Below are 13,314 nucleotides of genomic sequence, written 5' to 3'. Positions count from 1 at the left end.
GATTTCCAGCACTAAAAGCATGGCTACAGACAAAGTCCAGAGACATAAAGGATACTTCCTCCAATTCATCACTAGCTGCACTTTCTTATGCACAACTGCGTTTTAGTTGACGCAAAATGGGTGTTTTCATCCTTCCTAATGTGCTTATCTGACTTGCTCTCGCATCTGAGGTCTACTGAAACATGTAAACTTTGACTTCTTTTCTTTTTTCTTTATGGTCCCCCTAAGGAACGATCTGGTATATTTTCAGAATTTGATAAACAAATGTTCATAGTAATGGATCACAGCTATGGAAATACCACAACCACTTCTACTGATTTCAGAAAAAAATTGATGCAATTTACCAGTGCCATCACTTAGAAATCTAGCACAGCTTGACATCTAAAGTCGGAACAAACTTATTAAATATTCCGTTTTGGTTCTTCTCTCCCAGGTTACAAAACAGGTAGTTTGGACATAATGAGCATTTAATGATCTCTTCAGTACTCATCTTTGGGTATTGTATTGCAAAAGCATATTACTAACAGTGAAATACTGCAATGCGGAAAGTAGTCCCCTTTATCCCCTACGATTTGTCTCTATAACAATAATAACAGCAATCTGGAATACAGTGATTGTTGCTTTTCCTTCCTAATGTGCTCACTTTGTTTATTTTCTATTATATTGCCTATGGGAATGAGAGGAATTTCAATCAATTTTCCCATTTAAACTGATGCTATCAGCGAAAAGAACCATTTGGCAGATAGAAGAGGCACTTATTGATGCTTCTTTTACAAAATATTTACAGTGAAACACTGGACATGACCCTGGAGGAAAATTGTATAGATCCAAGTGATTTCCAAGACTACAAAGTAATAAAAAAAAAGCCTTGAAGCAGTCTTCCTGTTTCTGGGGGTAACAGGAAAAGGAGGTCATTTCAGGAAAGAGATATGTGCTTTCCTTTCCAGCTCCAAAAGTAGCTATTTTGTATGAACTTATTTTGCTCTCACCTTCACATTAAGCAATTAGGCATCTCTCAGGCAACTGCTCATTAAATCCTGTTTCTGCAGAAATTAAAGCTGCCTCTTTGTCAGTCATGCTGTAGAGCTTGTTTACCTTGAATGGGGAATCATGGAATGGGTTGGGTTGGAAGGGACCTTTAAAGGCCACCTAGTCCAAGCCCCCTGCAGTGAGCAGGGACATCTCCAACTAGATCAGGTTGCTCAGAGCCCTGTCCAGCCTGGCCTTGAATGTTTCCAGGGATGGGGCATCTGCCACCTCTCTGGGCACCCTGTGCCAGTGTTTTACCACCCTCATTGTAAAGAATTTCTTCCTTGTGCCTACTCTGAATCTACCTTCTTTTAGTTTAAAGCCATTGCCCCTTGTCCTGTCGCTACAGGCCCTGCTAAAACATGTTTCTGTCTTTCAATACTTAAGGGGGCTTATAAGAAAGACCACTATAAGGTCTTCCTGGAGCCTTCTCTTCTCTAGGCTGAACAACGCCGACTCTCTCAGCCTTTCTTTAAAGGAGAGATATTCCATTCCTCTGATCACCGTGTGACCCTTCCCTGGACCTGCTCCCACACATCCATACCTTTCTTGTACGGAGGACTCCAGAGCTGGACGCAGTACTCCCGGTGGGGTCTCACCAGTGTGGAGTAAAGGGGAAGAATTCCCTCCCTCAGCACACTCACCACGCTTCTTTTGATGCAGCCCAGGATATGGCTGGCTTCCTGGCTCATGTCCAGCTTTTCATCCACCAGAACCCCCAGGTCCTTCCCAGCAAGGCTGCCCTCAGTCCCCTCAGCCCCCAACCTGTTTTGATACCAGGGGTTGCCCCAGCCCAGGCACAGGACCTTGCACTTGGCCTTGTTGAACCTCATGAGACTCACATGGCCCCGCTTTTTGACCCCATCCAGGTCCCTCTGAATGGCATCCCATCCCTCAGGCATGTCAACTGCACCACTCAGCTTGGTGCCATCTGCAAATCTGCTGAGGGTGCACTCAAACCCACCATGTATGTCACTGATGAAGATATTAAACAGTACTGGTCTCAATACAGACCCCTGAGGGACACCATTCGTCACTGATCTCCACCTGGACATTGAGCCATTGACCACTACTCTCTGGATGCGACCATCCAGCCAATTCCTTATCTACTGGATAGTCCATCTATCACATCCACCTCTCCAATTTAGAGAGAAGGGTGCTGGGGGGGGGGGGGGGGGGGGGGTGCGGCAGTATCAAAGGCCTTACAGAAATCCAGGTAAGATGACATCTGTAAGTTCTGACCTTGTCCACTGATGTAGTCGCTCCATCATGGAAGGCCACTAGGTTGGTAAGGCAAGACTTTCTCTTGATGAAGCTGTGTTGCCTGCCCCAAATCACCTCCCTGTCCTCCATGTGCCTAGCATAGCTTCCAGGAGGCCGTGTTCCATGATCTTCCCAGCCACAGAGGCGAGGCTGACAGGTCGCTAGTTCCCAGGGTCCTCCTTTCTACCCTTTTTTAAAATGGGTGCAATGTTTCCCTTTTTCCAGTCTCTGGGGACTTCACCTGATTGCCATGACTATTCAAATACCATGAAGAGTGGCCTGGCAACTACATCAGCCAACTCCCTCAGGACTCTGGGTTGTACCTCATCACATCCCAACTTACGTATGTTCAGGTTCCTCAGGTGGTCTTGAACTCCTCTTACAGTGGGAGAGGACTTTGCCCCCCCCAGTCCCTGCCATGAGGTCCACCCACTCGAGAGGTGTGGGAAGAGGGCTTGCCAGTGAAGACTGAGACCGAAGAGTTGTTGAGTACTTCAGCCTTCTCCCTGTCAGCTGTTACAGGTTTGGCAGTTACGCTCATTGCAGGGGTACACTTTCTTTGACCTTCCTTTTCTGGCTGACATACCTGTGTAGCTTCTTTTGCGTCCCCTGCCAAGTCCAGCTCCAGCCATGCCTTGGCCTCCTGACCCCATCACTACACAACTGGGCAACATCCCTATACTCTTCCCAGCATACTCGTCCCTGCTTCCACTGCCTGTGCACTTCCTTCTTGCCTTCATCTCGATTCATCCACGCTAGTCCCTTGCCTTCCTTTCCAGATTTCTTACACATGGAGATCAAGAGAAAAATGATACATACAAGAGGAGAAATTATCAAAGATGATGGGCACCCGTCAATATTTCCATGATCGTTTCCAAGAGAAAGTTCTGCTGGACCTCTGATTGCTAGGCTATCCCTTGTCAGCTGTGCTCAGTGTTTCAAGGTTCTCAGTGAACCTTGATTTCATTACTGAAATCAGAAAGAAAATTTTGGATTTTAATAACAGAAGATATTATTATACACACCTACACTGATATACTGTGTAACGAAGGGCAGATCATTTTATTAGTGGATGAAGTGGTTTTTTTCCTATTGATTTCAGTGGGTGGAGCTGGGAATCCAAGTGTGTAAATAAAGTTTAATTCTAAGTGCAAAGAATTCACCTTGTTACTCAAGTCAACATGCAAGTTTGGCAGCAATAAACTGCATTTCTTAGGAAAACAATAGGATAGGTTCATCTCTACTTCTTTGGACTTTCCAAATCCCACTTGAAAGAACTGCAGGTTTGGAGGTTTTTCAATTTTCTGTTAGAAATTTGGATTCTGTTGTATTTATACTATTAAATGGCTAAACATTGTGCAATAAAGTCTGTTCAGCTGTATTACCATTCATTCACAAATAAAACATGCTTGCTGCCTTTGAGCTAAAATGTTCCTTCTATACCTCTACTATTCTTTTTCAGAATATTTTATTGTTAACAGTATACATACTCTGCACATTTTTAAATTTACAACCAAATGCAATTGCTGTTGAAGTAAACAAACTTTTTTTTTTTACATTAAAGTATTTAATTAGTGAAACAATCATTATCAATGTAACAAACTGAAAAATACAGCAACTCGATACAAGACTGAGGTAACAAAATACTTTGCCAAAAACCTAGATTCCAACACCAGGGTTATTATGGGTGAGACAGTTCACAAGAATTATAGAAAGAATCCTTACACAAATGGCATGCAGTGGACTGCTGGAAAATACAGCCAAAAATAGTGCAACAGTTTTCACACAAAACAAACCAAAATGTTGAGATTGATTTACATTATAATGTGACAAATAAGTTGCAATTTGAAAACTACCTTCTTTGCCTCATTTTAGTGCTATTTGGAAAAAACCATGCATTTTGGCACTGAATTACATGAAAATTGCACATTAATAAATTTATAAAATTGCCTACATACATTTTATATCTTCACAACTCTGAAAGTAGTACTTTCAAGATAATGTTTATTTTTACACAACTATTGCAGTTATTCTCTTTGATGGATGAGAACTTGTATGGTTTGTGATACTTTCGTAAAAATGCTGTATTAATCAGTACTGATATGCAATATGTTGCATTTCAACAGCAGCTTTCAATTCACCTTGAAAGTACCAGATGACAAGCAAATGGTACCAAATGACAGTATGAAACCCCAAATCAGCAGCTACAAACTGTTTAATACTTAAACTCATTTAAAATTGGTTTAAGATATTTTAGTAATATTCTTACACTGCTGTAATTCTGATTTTTTTTACATAGTGCAGCCATTTCACAACTGTGCTATGCTGAAAAGATGTTCACCTGACTATTGTGTAAAACTATTATTCGCTATGTTGAGGACTGAGTAGGATTGAAGGGTTTAATTTCTGCACAGATTAATCCTCTGACAGTGACAAATGACATTGCCTTTCATTCATGCCACATTGTTCTGGGGCTCATCATGGTTTCTGGCAAAGACACTTCCTTTCTAGTTGGGAATCCGTTTTTCAAGCAAGTGAAAACTGACCCTTTTGTAACTTCTCCAATAGACTCTGTGGCTTGCAATTTTGAGTAAAAGTATATTTTTGAAGGCTAGAACACTCTACATCTTGTCCATACAGTAACATATATGAGACCCTTAAACTCTAAAAGCCATTAAATTCTGAGTACGTACAGGCTCATTCTGTCACCACTGAACCAGTCAGCAATTACTGTTCTTTCCGAGGGAGGCTTGTTAAACGTAGCCCAAAGTTGTTACAACATCCATTACTTTATCTCAATTGCAAGATGCTGGAAAAAATGTCATGAGTCCTCATTAGTGTTCACTTCCACTACATCACATGAGAAATGAGTAAGTAGTTACATGCCTCTAATATACGTACATTTCATGCCAATAAATATTCCGTTTCAATTTTAGCTTATAGTTAAGACAGATCAGATGAATCCCTTTTAAGGAGAAAGGGCTGCTAATAAAGTAATAAGCTTTAAAAAAACCTCTTGACTTCAACAGTTCGGTTTCGCTTAGCGTGTCATCATTTTGGTCACCATTCTGCATGTGGTTCAAACCCTTCAAATGCTAATAACACACAATACGCATGGTCACAGGTGGCATATTCATTAAAATGGCAGTCCACGCAACACTTGCATCTTCATAAATAATCTCCTAATTAACCACAAAAGTCCACAGGTACAGAATAATTCAAATTGTATCATATTCTAACAGTCTGAAGTAATTTACTGGTGACAGGATTTTACTTCATTCATTGTCTCTAATGGCACTGCATGCTCTGCCCTCCCAGATACTGATATTTTTCCTAGTTCAAAGCTGTCTTACCTTAGCAAAAAAGGAGAAAAAAAGGTATAAATGTATTTTGCATTACACTCTTTTCACAGAACTCCCGAGCTATCAAAGAAGTTTTCTCAACTTTACAAACACTTTCACATGTCCCAGGATCTAAATGCATTTGTTGTCAGGAACCGGTTTTCTTGAAAAGCTGGTATGTATTAGGCTTCATTCTCAGGTTTGTAACATGAACACTTTAAATAACATAAAGGTTACAGATTACCTACATTTAACAATATGAGTATTTTTTTTGTTGTCATAAGAGAAGTTTCAGTATCAAAAATTAAAAAATCATGTAAGTCCACAGAATAAATACTCCTAATGCCAGGCAGCTTGTTCTAATACAGGCTTTGTTCAATTAAACTGACTTCCATTTTTCTCATAGTTTGTCACCTAAAGGCTGGCTTGCAAATTTATCCTCTGTGCAATCTTAGGAAACTCAGAAGAAGCTTTTGGATGAGTTCTGAATACTGATGCCTTACGGCAAAAGAGTTTCAAACAGAAAAAGTGCCAAACTTAGCATGGCAACAGAAAAAAAACCCCAACCACAGGGGCACTAGGGCACAGCAGGGACACAGCTATGGATGTGGAGAGAGTTCTTTCAGACGAGAAGGCTTAGTTACATTCTTTTTTGTTGTTGTTGTTTTCTGGACACTGGTGTGGAAGATTCTTTGTACTGGCTCCACTGTCAGACAGTCTTCCCTAGCTCTCATTGCCACCATCATCTCACAATAGCAGCACCATGTGCCGGCACTGTATGTCATAAAGTTGTGTCATGTACTGGAGTTGAGTGGAGCCGAGTCACCCGCAGACAGAACAGAAACAACAATACAGAATCACCCTGAGGAGCCAGGGCACGCGATACGTAATACCCGATTACCTGCTTCCATGTACCGGGGGATTTAAGATGAACAACATTCAGACTGAATTAAAAACCAAACTTGTAAGCAACTATGCCACTGGTAAAGAGAATGAAAGATGACCTTTAGCACAAAACAAATTTAAACAGCCTTAAATCCATTGTCAGGCCATTCCTGAGTAACAACTGAGCAAAAAGAAAACCAACTGTCCTGTGCCAAAATACATTTTTCCCAAATAGCTCAAATGTGAACAGCAGAATTGTCCAGAGATTTGATACAAAATCTGAGGCAGCCACTTCGCCAAGCAACTCAGTGCACTTAGATTATAAAAATGTTGTTCCACAATTTTCTATTCTAGTTGACACTTTGCAGCAAGTTAACACTGTCAATCATTCTGTGCATTAGAAAGAACTGAAACCCAACATGGGCCAAATATTCTTCAGTCACACAAAGCAGCTTAACAGTAAAAAGAACCGTTTAAAAAAGAATAGGCAGAAGATATGATGCTCAGTTTGTGGTCAAACATCAGTTCCTGGCAGTCTCTGACCACAAAAGGTTGAGGGCTCTGGAATCCTGCAGGAGTCAGTATTAATCTTCTGTCCATTTAACCTTCTGCTTTCACTCAGGGCATGAGACTACATCTGGTCCTAAGGACAACATTCACTTTCTGCTTTTAAAAGCTGTGTCAGAATCACTTTCAAGTTACGTAGGAAAGTGCTGAAATATTTGTGGCTGGCTCATGTCAGAAAAAACATTCTCCTCTTCCTCCTCAGAGAACAATAGCTTGTTTCTTCAGTTTGGCACTTGAAGTCGCACCAGGTAGGAGAGCAAATTATTCGAATGACATTAGATTAGCAGGTACCTGGAAGAGAATTTCAATTATCCAGCAGCATAATGCTCCTGAGCCTATTATGGCATGGGGAAACTGCAAGGTTACAAAAGGCTAATAATTTATTATCCAATGTGACGAGTGGAATCGGTCCCCAACAGACGTGAAAAAGTGCTAACCCCATAAATGACAGGAAAGATAAAGACTCAAATGATTTTCCTATTCATGGACCAAACCCAGCCAAAGTATTCTAAGATGTCATCAGTATGCAGTGGGGGGTGGGGGATGTGTGTGTAAAGAAGATTCTCAAGCTGCATCCTGTTTTAGGTCCTATATGGATGAGCATCCTATTAATTTAACCTCTGGAAATCCTTTTAAGAATGAACCTTTTCCTCAAGAGAAGAATGAGACTGCTATGTAAAGGACACTTTTTTTATAGGACACTCTTCAGTGGCACTTACCGATTCCTCCAGTCATCCGAGGAAATGTTAGCATGTTTGCTTTCTTTATCCATGAGAAAGCCCCTTCTGAAGTAGAGATGGGGTTACCTCACTTGAGGCAGTGAGTGCAAAGGTTATATGCTGTTAAGGGAACCAAACCTAAATCTGCACAAAACCTGATTTGGTGGGAATTCTGTAGCTTTAAGTATTTTTTATTTCTCCTATTGGAAAGCTTGATCAATGTACAAAATGAGAAGTTACATCTGTCCCCACAGGATATGTGTGCACACAGATTGAAAAGAGTTATCTTTTCTAGTAAGGATTTTCTGGAAAATATAATAAAGTGGGTAGAAGTTAAGTTTCACAGCCTTACCTGAGGCTTGTTGCTTTTGCATGCATCATCCAAATGCTTATGCCACAATATTGCATGAAACCTTGAACCGGTCTGGAACTTGTAAACATTGCCTGCAAAAATAAAATCAAAAGCTCTAAATTTGCAGACAGACATGTAGTTTCAAGGGATTCTAATTTCTGTGCAGAAGCCAAAATCCTGAAGTAAGCTGTTAATCTGCACCTCAAATGGTCAAACAGGACATTGCTCATATAATAGAGACCATGTGAAGCATGTTATCCAGCAGTCCTTGGGCGAAGGCAGTATGGGAACATACGTGGCCTGTGAAACTACGAGGGGTGTGCAGGCAGAGAGGCCAAACTACAGCCTGAATTTCTTTTACTCCTAACCACAGTTAGGAGTTGTGGTTACTGCCAAACTTCATATGAACATTTTTTGGTATTTGTGAACTCAGTTTTCTTCAATGGCCTATTGCAAGTTCCCTCTGTGACCCGTTATTTTGTAAATTGTTTCTTGCAATCTTTGTGCATTTTAGTCAACACCCAAGAGATGCACTTTGCACAGTAGATGCAAACGCATGTCCAGCACCAAAGCTGAAAATGTGAAAAGTGAAGGAAGCCTCAAAAAACTTCATGTAACTACTCAAAGTGCAAAATAACTCTGGTGGCTTTCTGATCTTTTGAAGTTTTTGAAGTTTAATCAAGGGATGTTTGAAGGATTTTTGTAATATTTTAATTGGTCTCAGTGTAAGTGACATGGACCAACTTTAAGAAAGCTGTTCAGAAACCTGGAGATCAGGGTATGTGCACACATGGACATGCCACAATCTCATACTGGTTCGGCAGTTTCTGCAAAACTTACCAGTAACCGTCAAGATACAGCAATACCTCTGTAGGCAGCACAGAAGCACTACGACATATTGTAGAAGTGTGTTCATTTGTACCCTCCCTTGAAAATACTACATTGAAAATCTTCCTCTTCAGTCTTTTAAATGAGTGCCGCTGCAAGTTCTATAATCTACAAACTCATTAACAGAGATTAATCTACCTCCTGTCACAGAAATATAATGCAGACAATGTCCATCCTGCAACATCTACCTTTGTCAGGGTTATTTAGCTGGAAAATATCAGGATGCTCAGGGTCGTCAGGCAGTGCCACCATCCAGCCCACAATGGAGACTTTTTTACCAGGTGTAGATTTATACTGGAAGAGACAGACAAGTCAGTCACAGCTGAGACTGTAGTAGGAATTGACTTTTGATTATAAAAGTTGTACAGGCATATGGCTTAGCCTGGAACAGCAAGCACACTTTGAACACCCTTCCAGATCTGCTTACACATACACAATTTTTGTTTATAGAATAAATTCAAAGCTTACATGTTTTCTTTCGGTGCCTCTTAAAGATTTTGCTCCAAAGTACAGAAGAGTTGATCCTGAAAGCATAACCCAGTATCTAGTCCATGAGGAGAGCTGAATCAGAAAGGAAAAAAAATTAGGAAAAACTTTGCTTATCTCTGACAGTTCAAAAATCTATTCACAAACAAGTCCAACAGCTACCGAAGTTAATTTCAGAAGCAAGGGAGAGTTAGGTAAGGAGTATCTCCTGGTATAAATCAGCCTGGCTACCTAAATTTGGATGGATGGCTGTGAATACAATCCATCTCGTGTATCTCATGAAAATATCAGGACTGATTGCTTCACAGCAACATAGTGTGCTGCCTTCTGCTGGACAGATCTTAGACTTCACGCTTGATCGGTAACATTTACTGAGAGGACATCTCTGCAATTCTTAGATCTTTTAGCACTGAACAGTAGGGTTGCACATAAAAAATAGTAACTCTACAGAAAACAAAAAATTACCAAATGCATAGGACTGGAACCACGTGAAACCTGTGAATTTAGGTTAAGTATGAATTACTGTGACCTTTATGCTATGGGTGGATGCCCTGCAGCCTTCCCATTTCACCACAATACTAAAATTGCTGCCCTCACAGAAATGCATACTGATTTACAGAGCTGCTTTACTCTTGCTCTGCTGTCACAATCTAGAGTCATTACTTGCAAATGCAGGGAGAAGCAAAACTGCTGTAGATCAAATGACATACAAAAGTTACAAACTTGTTAGAACAGTTAAAACTCTGAACAGAAAATAATTTTAAAATTGATAATAACAAGGAATATTGCTTTGCATGGTGTAAAGCTGCAGGTTTGATCTAATCCTGCAAATCAGAAGAGCCACTACTGAATTAGAATTACAGGAAGAATTAGAATCACTTACAGTAGGTTTCTTGCCCTCTTTGAGCAATGTTTTTCTTCTTAATGGCCCTTCCATGGTAATGACTCCTGTGGAACTACCTAATGTGCAGCTGCAGGCCCCTGTTGGGCTGGAAAGACAAAACATTGCTGTATTTGAACAGGCAAATAAGGACAAGAAGCGAGCAATATAATTTAGCTCCAAATACATTTTTCCTGCGTTCCCTTGTATCATCTGACACTTGACTGTATATGTATATGTATGTGTATTTTTCCAGACCTGCACAGCAAATAGGAACCAGGATCCTTGAAAAATAGCAAATCAACAAAAGGTTCCATTCCAGGGGCTGAGACATGTAAAAATAAACCAAAACACAACACATTTTGAGGCTCAAAGTCAAAGGGAAAACAAGCAATTTTCTGTTTTATTTTGGTTAAATTACAGAAATGATCTGGATTTCTGGAAACTGACAGCTTAAAATTTTGGCACTAAGAACTCCCACAAATGTAATTTTATCTTATTATAAACTTTAGCTATCAAAAAATAATGTAAGAAACTACCTTGGCTAAATGGAAAGAAGTTGAGAAAACTTTGTAACAATGTCAAATAATTTACTGCACAGCAATTAAAATATTTTTTCCTTTCCCAGGACGAACATAGAGCTTCCCACATACAACAGTGAAAAGGTGCTACAACTGAAAGAACCCATATACAGGCTAAGTTTGAAATGTAAACAGCCATTAATAACATAGCAACCAAAGACTGACTGGTAAGTAATGATATATTAGAATTATCTGCTCTCTTCATGGCCACATGACCACAGCCCTGATATTCCTGTAAAGGCCAATGTAATCTCCCAGAGCCAACTAAATCATGTCTAATAATGAATACAAGGAAAAGGACATCTGTATGATCTACGACTCACTATTCTGTCTATGAACAAGTATGACGGTGTCATACAAACACAAGCTGGTTAAAGTGACATACACAGCCACACCACCTGTGCAAGAACAGCACTCCAAGTTGGCAGGTGCATCCCCTTGGATTACATGGAATTGCCTTATCTGTGCTAATGTGTATTGTTGCCAACTCTAGTTTTCTGACAGAAGTAGTAGAAGATTCCAGAAAAGGAAGAATGAACACAAGCATTAGATTTACTTGATGGTGGATTAACACAAGAAATGTATTTTAAGGAATAATTCTTCTTTGTAGATGTAATAGGTTTTTCACATTATCTTCTTACATTTTATATTTCTAGCTTGTATACACTTTTGAAACAAATCTACCGTGGACATGTTAAGGGAGTATCTTCCAGAAGCAGGTATAATAGCTGAAATACTGTTCCAATATTTATTTCTTTACTTATTTATAATGTATGTAGTTTTGTTCCTGTCTAACTTCTAACTCATGCTGCTATCAGATGTTACTAGCTCATTATATCAACATTTCTACACTACCTGAAGCAAACTAATTTATATGTAATAAAAACTGACTGGATTTAAACTCCAACTAAATCTCAGTATTTGCAGAATACTGTTTTCAGGGCCCTATTTTCTTTATGGTTTGTATATACTTCTCCACTTCCCACTACCGCTATAGCTCTGTGACACAAACAGACGTTATGGGTAGCTGTCCTGCAAATCTGGAAATAAATTGTGAGAAAGGGTCAGGAAGGTATACTTCTGGTATCATTATTTGCCATAGAAGGCAAAGGTGGCCTTTGTGACAAACCTGCTTCTGTAATGTCCTAAAACCCGGAAGGAAGCGCTAGTGTTCTGCAATGTGGAAAACCAGATATAGTTTGTTAAATCAATAGCTAAACTGAGTTTCATCTGAGTGGGCCACACCCCTGCTTTAGCACGAACAGTAATTTTTACAAGCAGGAGGGGAAGACTCCCACCAGCTGATACCGCCGTACAAGGATACTTCTGGACACAAAAGGCGTTATGCTAGGAAAGTGCAGAGACCTAAATGGAGGTTTAGCACCATACACTGAGCAAGGCAGACCCTGAACTGTACCTGTAGACACAGCTTCGACTCCTAGGAGAATTCCGGATCGGTACCCTCCAGTTAGGCCCCAGCGTGGCATATAAACGACCCCTGTTTGTGAATGCAAATATCTGATGAGGGAAATTCTAGTCTGAGACTTCAACAGTTACGGTTTGGTAAGCATGACAGAGATAGTTCCCAATCTTTTTAGGTCCACAGAAAGAAAAAGCACAGTAACTTTACACTGCTTTGTTTCAAAATGTTTGCCATTTTTTCCTACTGATCAGTAATTTGATAAAAATAACTACTGATTTAAGGCTTACCTGTGTTAGGGATAATTTGTGAATTTCTTAGCTAAGTCTGTAAAGTGCTCAGTGAGTGCACATGAAGACTAACTCACCTTTCAAGCCCTGATGGCAGCTCCTCACTAAATTCTGAGCTTTCACTGCTATCTAGAAAAAAAAAAAAAAAAAAAGAGTAGTACAGAGAAGGAGTAAGAAAACCACCCAAGAGAAAATATAAAGCCAATGTATGTGGATCATCAGAATGATCTTTATATAGTACCATGGAAATTGCTTACTCAAATCATGTTTCATAGTTGAAGTCTTTAGAGTTCATAGTAAAATCTGAAGTTGGAAGAGGCTTACATGAGCCTTCCCATTTATAATATCTGACTGATGAACGAAGTCATTGTCACCGCTGTGTTTAAATACCAGACATCTACATGTTACTTTAATTTTCATTATGCTGCTTTTCCTTTAAAAGCTGACAACTTCAGGAACACAAAATACAGTTACTTTGGATGACAAGATTTCTACCACAAGATCTGTAAGTGGACTGAAGTTATTAGACGTGGTACCACTGTTTGTTTTCAGCACGCAAGCACACCTGTAACAGGGGATGTGCCAGCCGGCTGCTGCTGCTGGGAGCCGTAAC

General features: G+C 40.0%; 1 protein-coding gene across 12 annotated transcripts in view; it reads right to left on the bottom strand.

Moving 5' to 3' along the window:
- Nucleotides 1-3,743: 3,743 nt before the first annotated feature.
- RALGPS1 (Ral GEF with PH domain and SH3 binding motif 1) overlaps nucleotides 3,744-13,314 on the bottom strand; it is a 120,311-nt gene continuing 110,740 nt past the window's right edge. For all 12 annotated transcript variants that reach the window (XM_055793870.1, XM_055793871.1, XM_055793872.1 and 9 more), the window contains 7 exons: nucleotides 12,779-12,830; nucleotides 12,409-12,489; nucleotides 10,414-10,519; nucleotides 9,513-9,605; nucleotides 9,233-9,338; nucleotides 8,157-8,248; nucleotides 3,744-7,376 (listed from right to left, as the gene is read on the bottom strand). In XM_055793870.1, coding sequence (XP_055649845.1) covers nucleotides 7,347-7,376; nucleotides 8,157-8,248; nucleotides 9,233-9,338; nucleotides 9,513-9,605; nucleotides 10,414-10,519; nucleotides 12,409-12,489; nucleotides 12,779-12,830 — 560 coding nt within the window. In that variant the 3' untranslated portion in view covers nucleotides 3,744-7,346. The remainder of the gene's footprint in view (nucleotides 7,377-8,156; nucleotides 8,249-9,232; nucleotides 9,339-9,512; nucleotides 9,606-10,413; nucleotides 10,520-12,408; nucleotides 12,490-12,778; nucleotides 12,831-13,314) is intronic.

The sequence above is a fragment of the Falco peregrinus genome, chromosome 1 (assembly GCF_023634155.1).
Source record: "Falco peregrinus isolate bFalPer1 chromosome 1, bFalPer1.pri, whole genome shotgun sequence".
Classification (NCBI taxonomy): domain Eukaryota; kingdom Metazoa; phylum Chordata; class Aves; order Falconiformes; family Falconidae; genus Falco; species Falco peregrinus.
The sequence above is the reverse complement of the archived record's forward strand: the minus strand, read 5'-3'. Positions and strand labels throughout refer to the sequence as shown.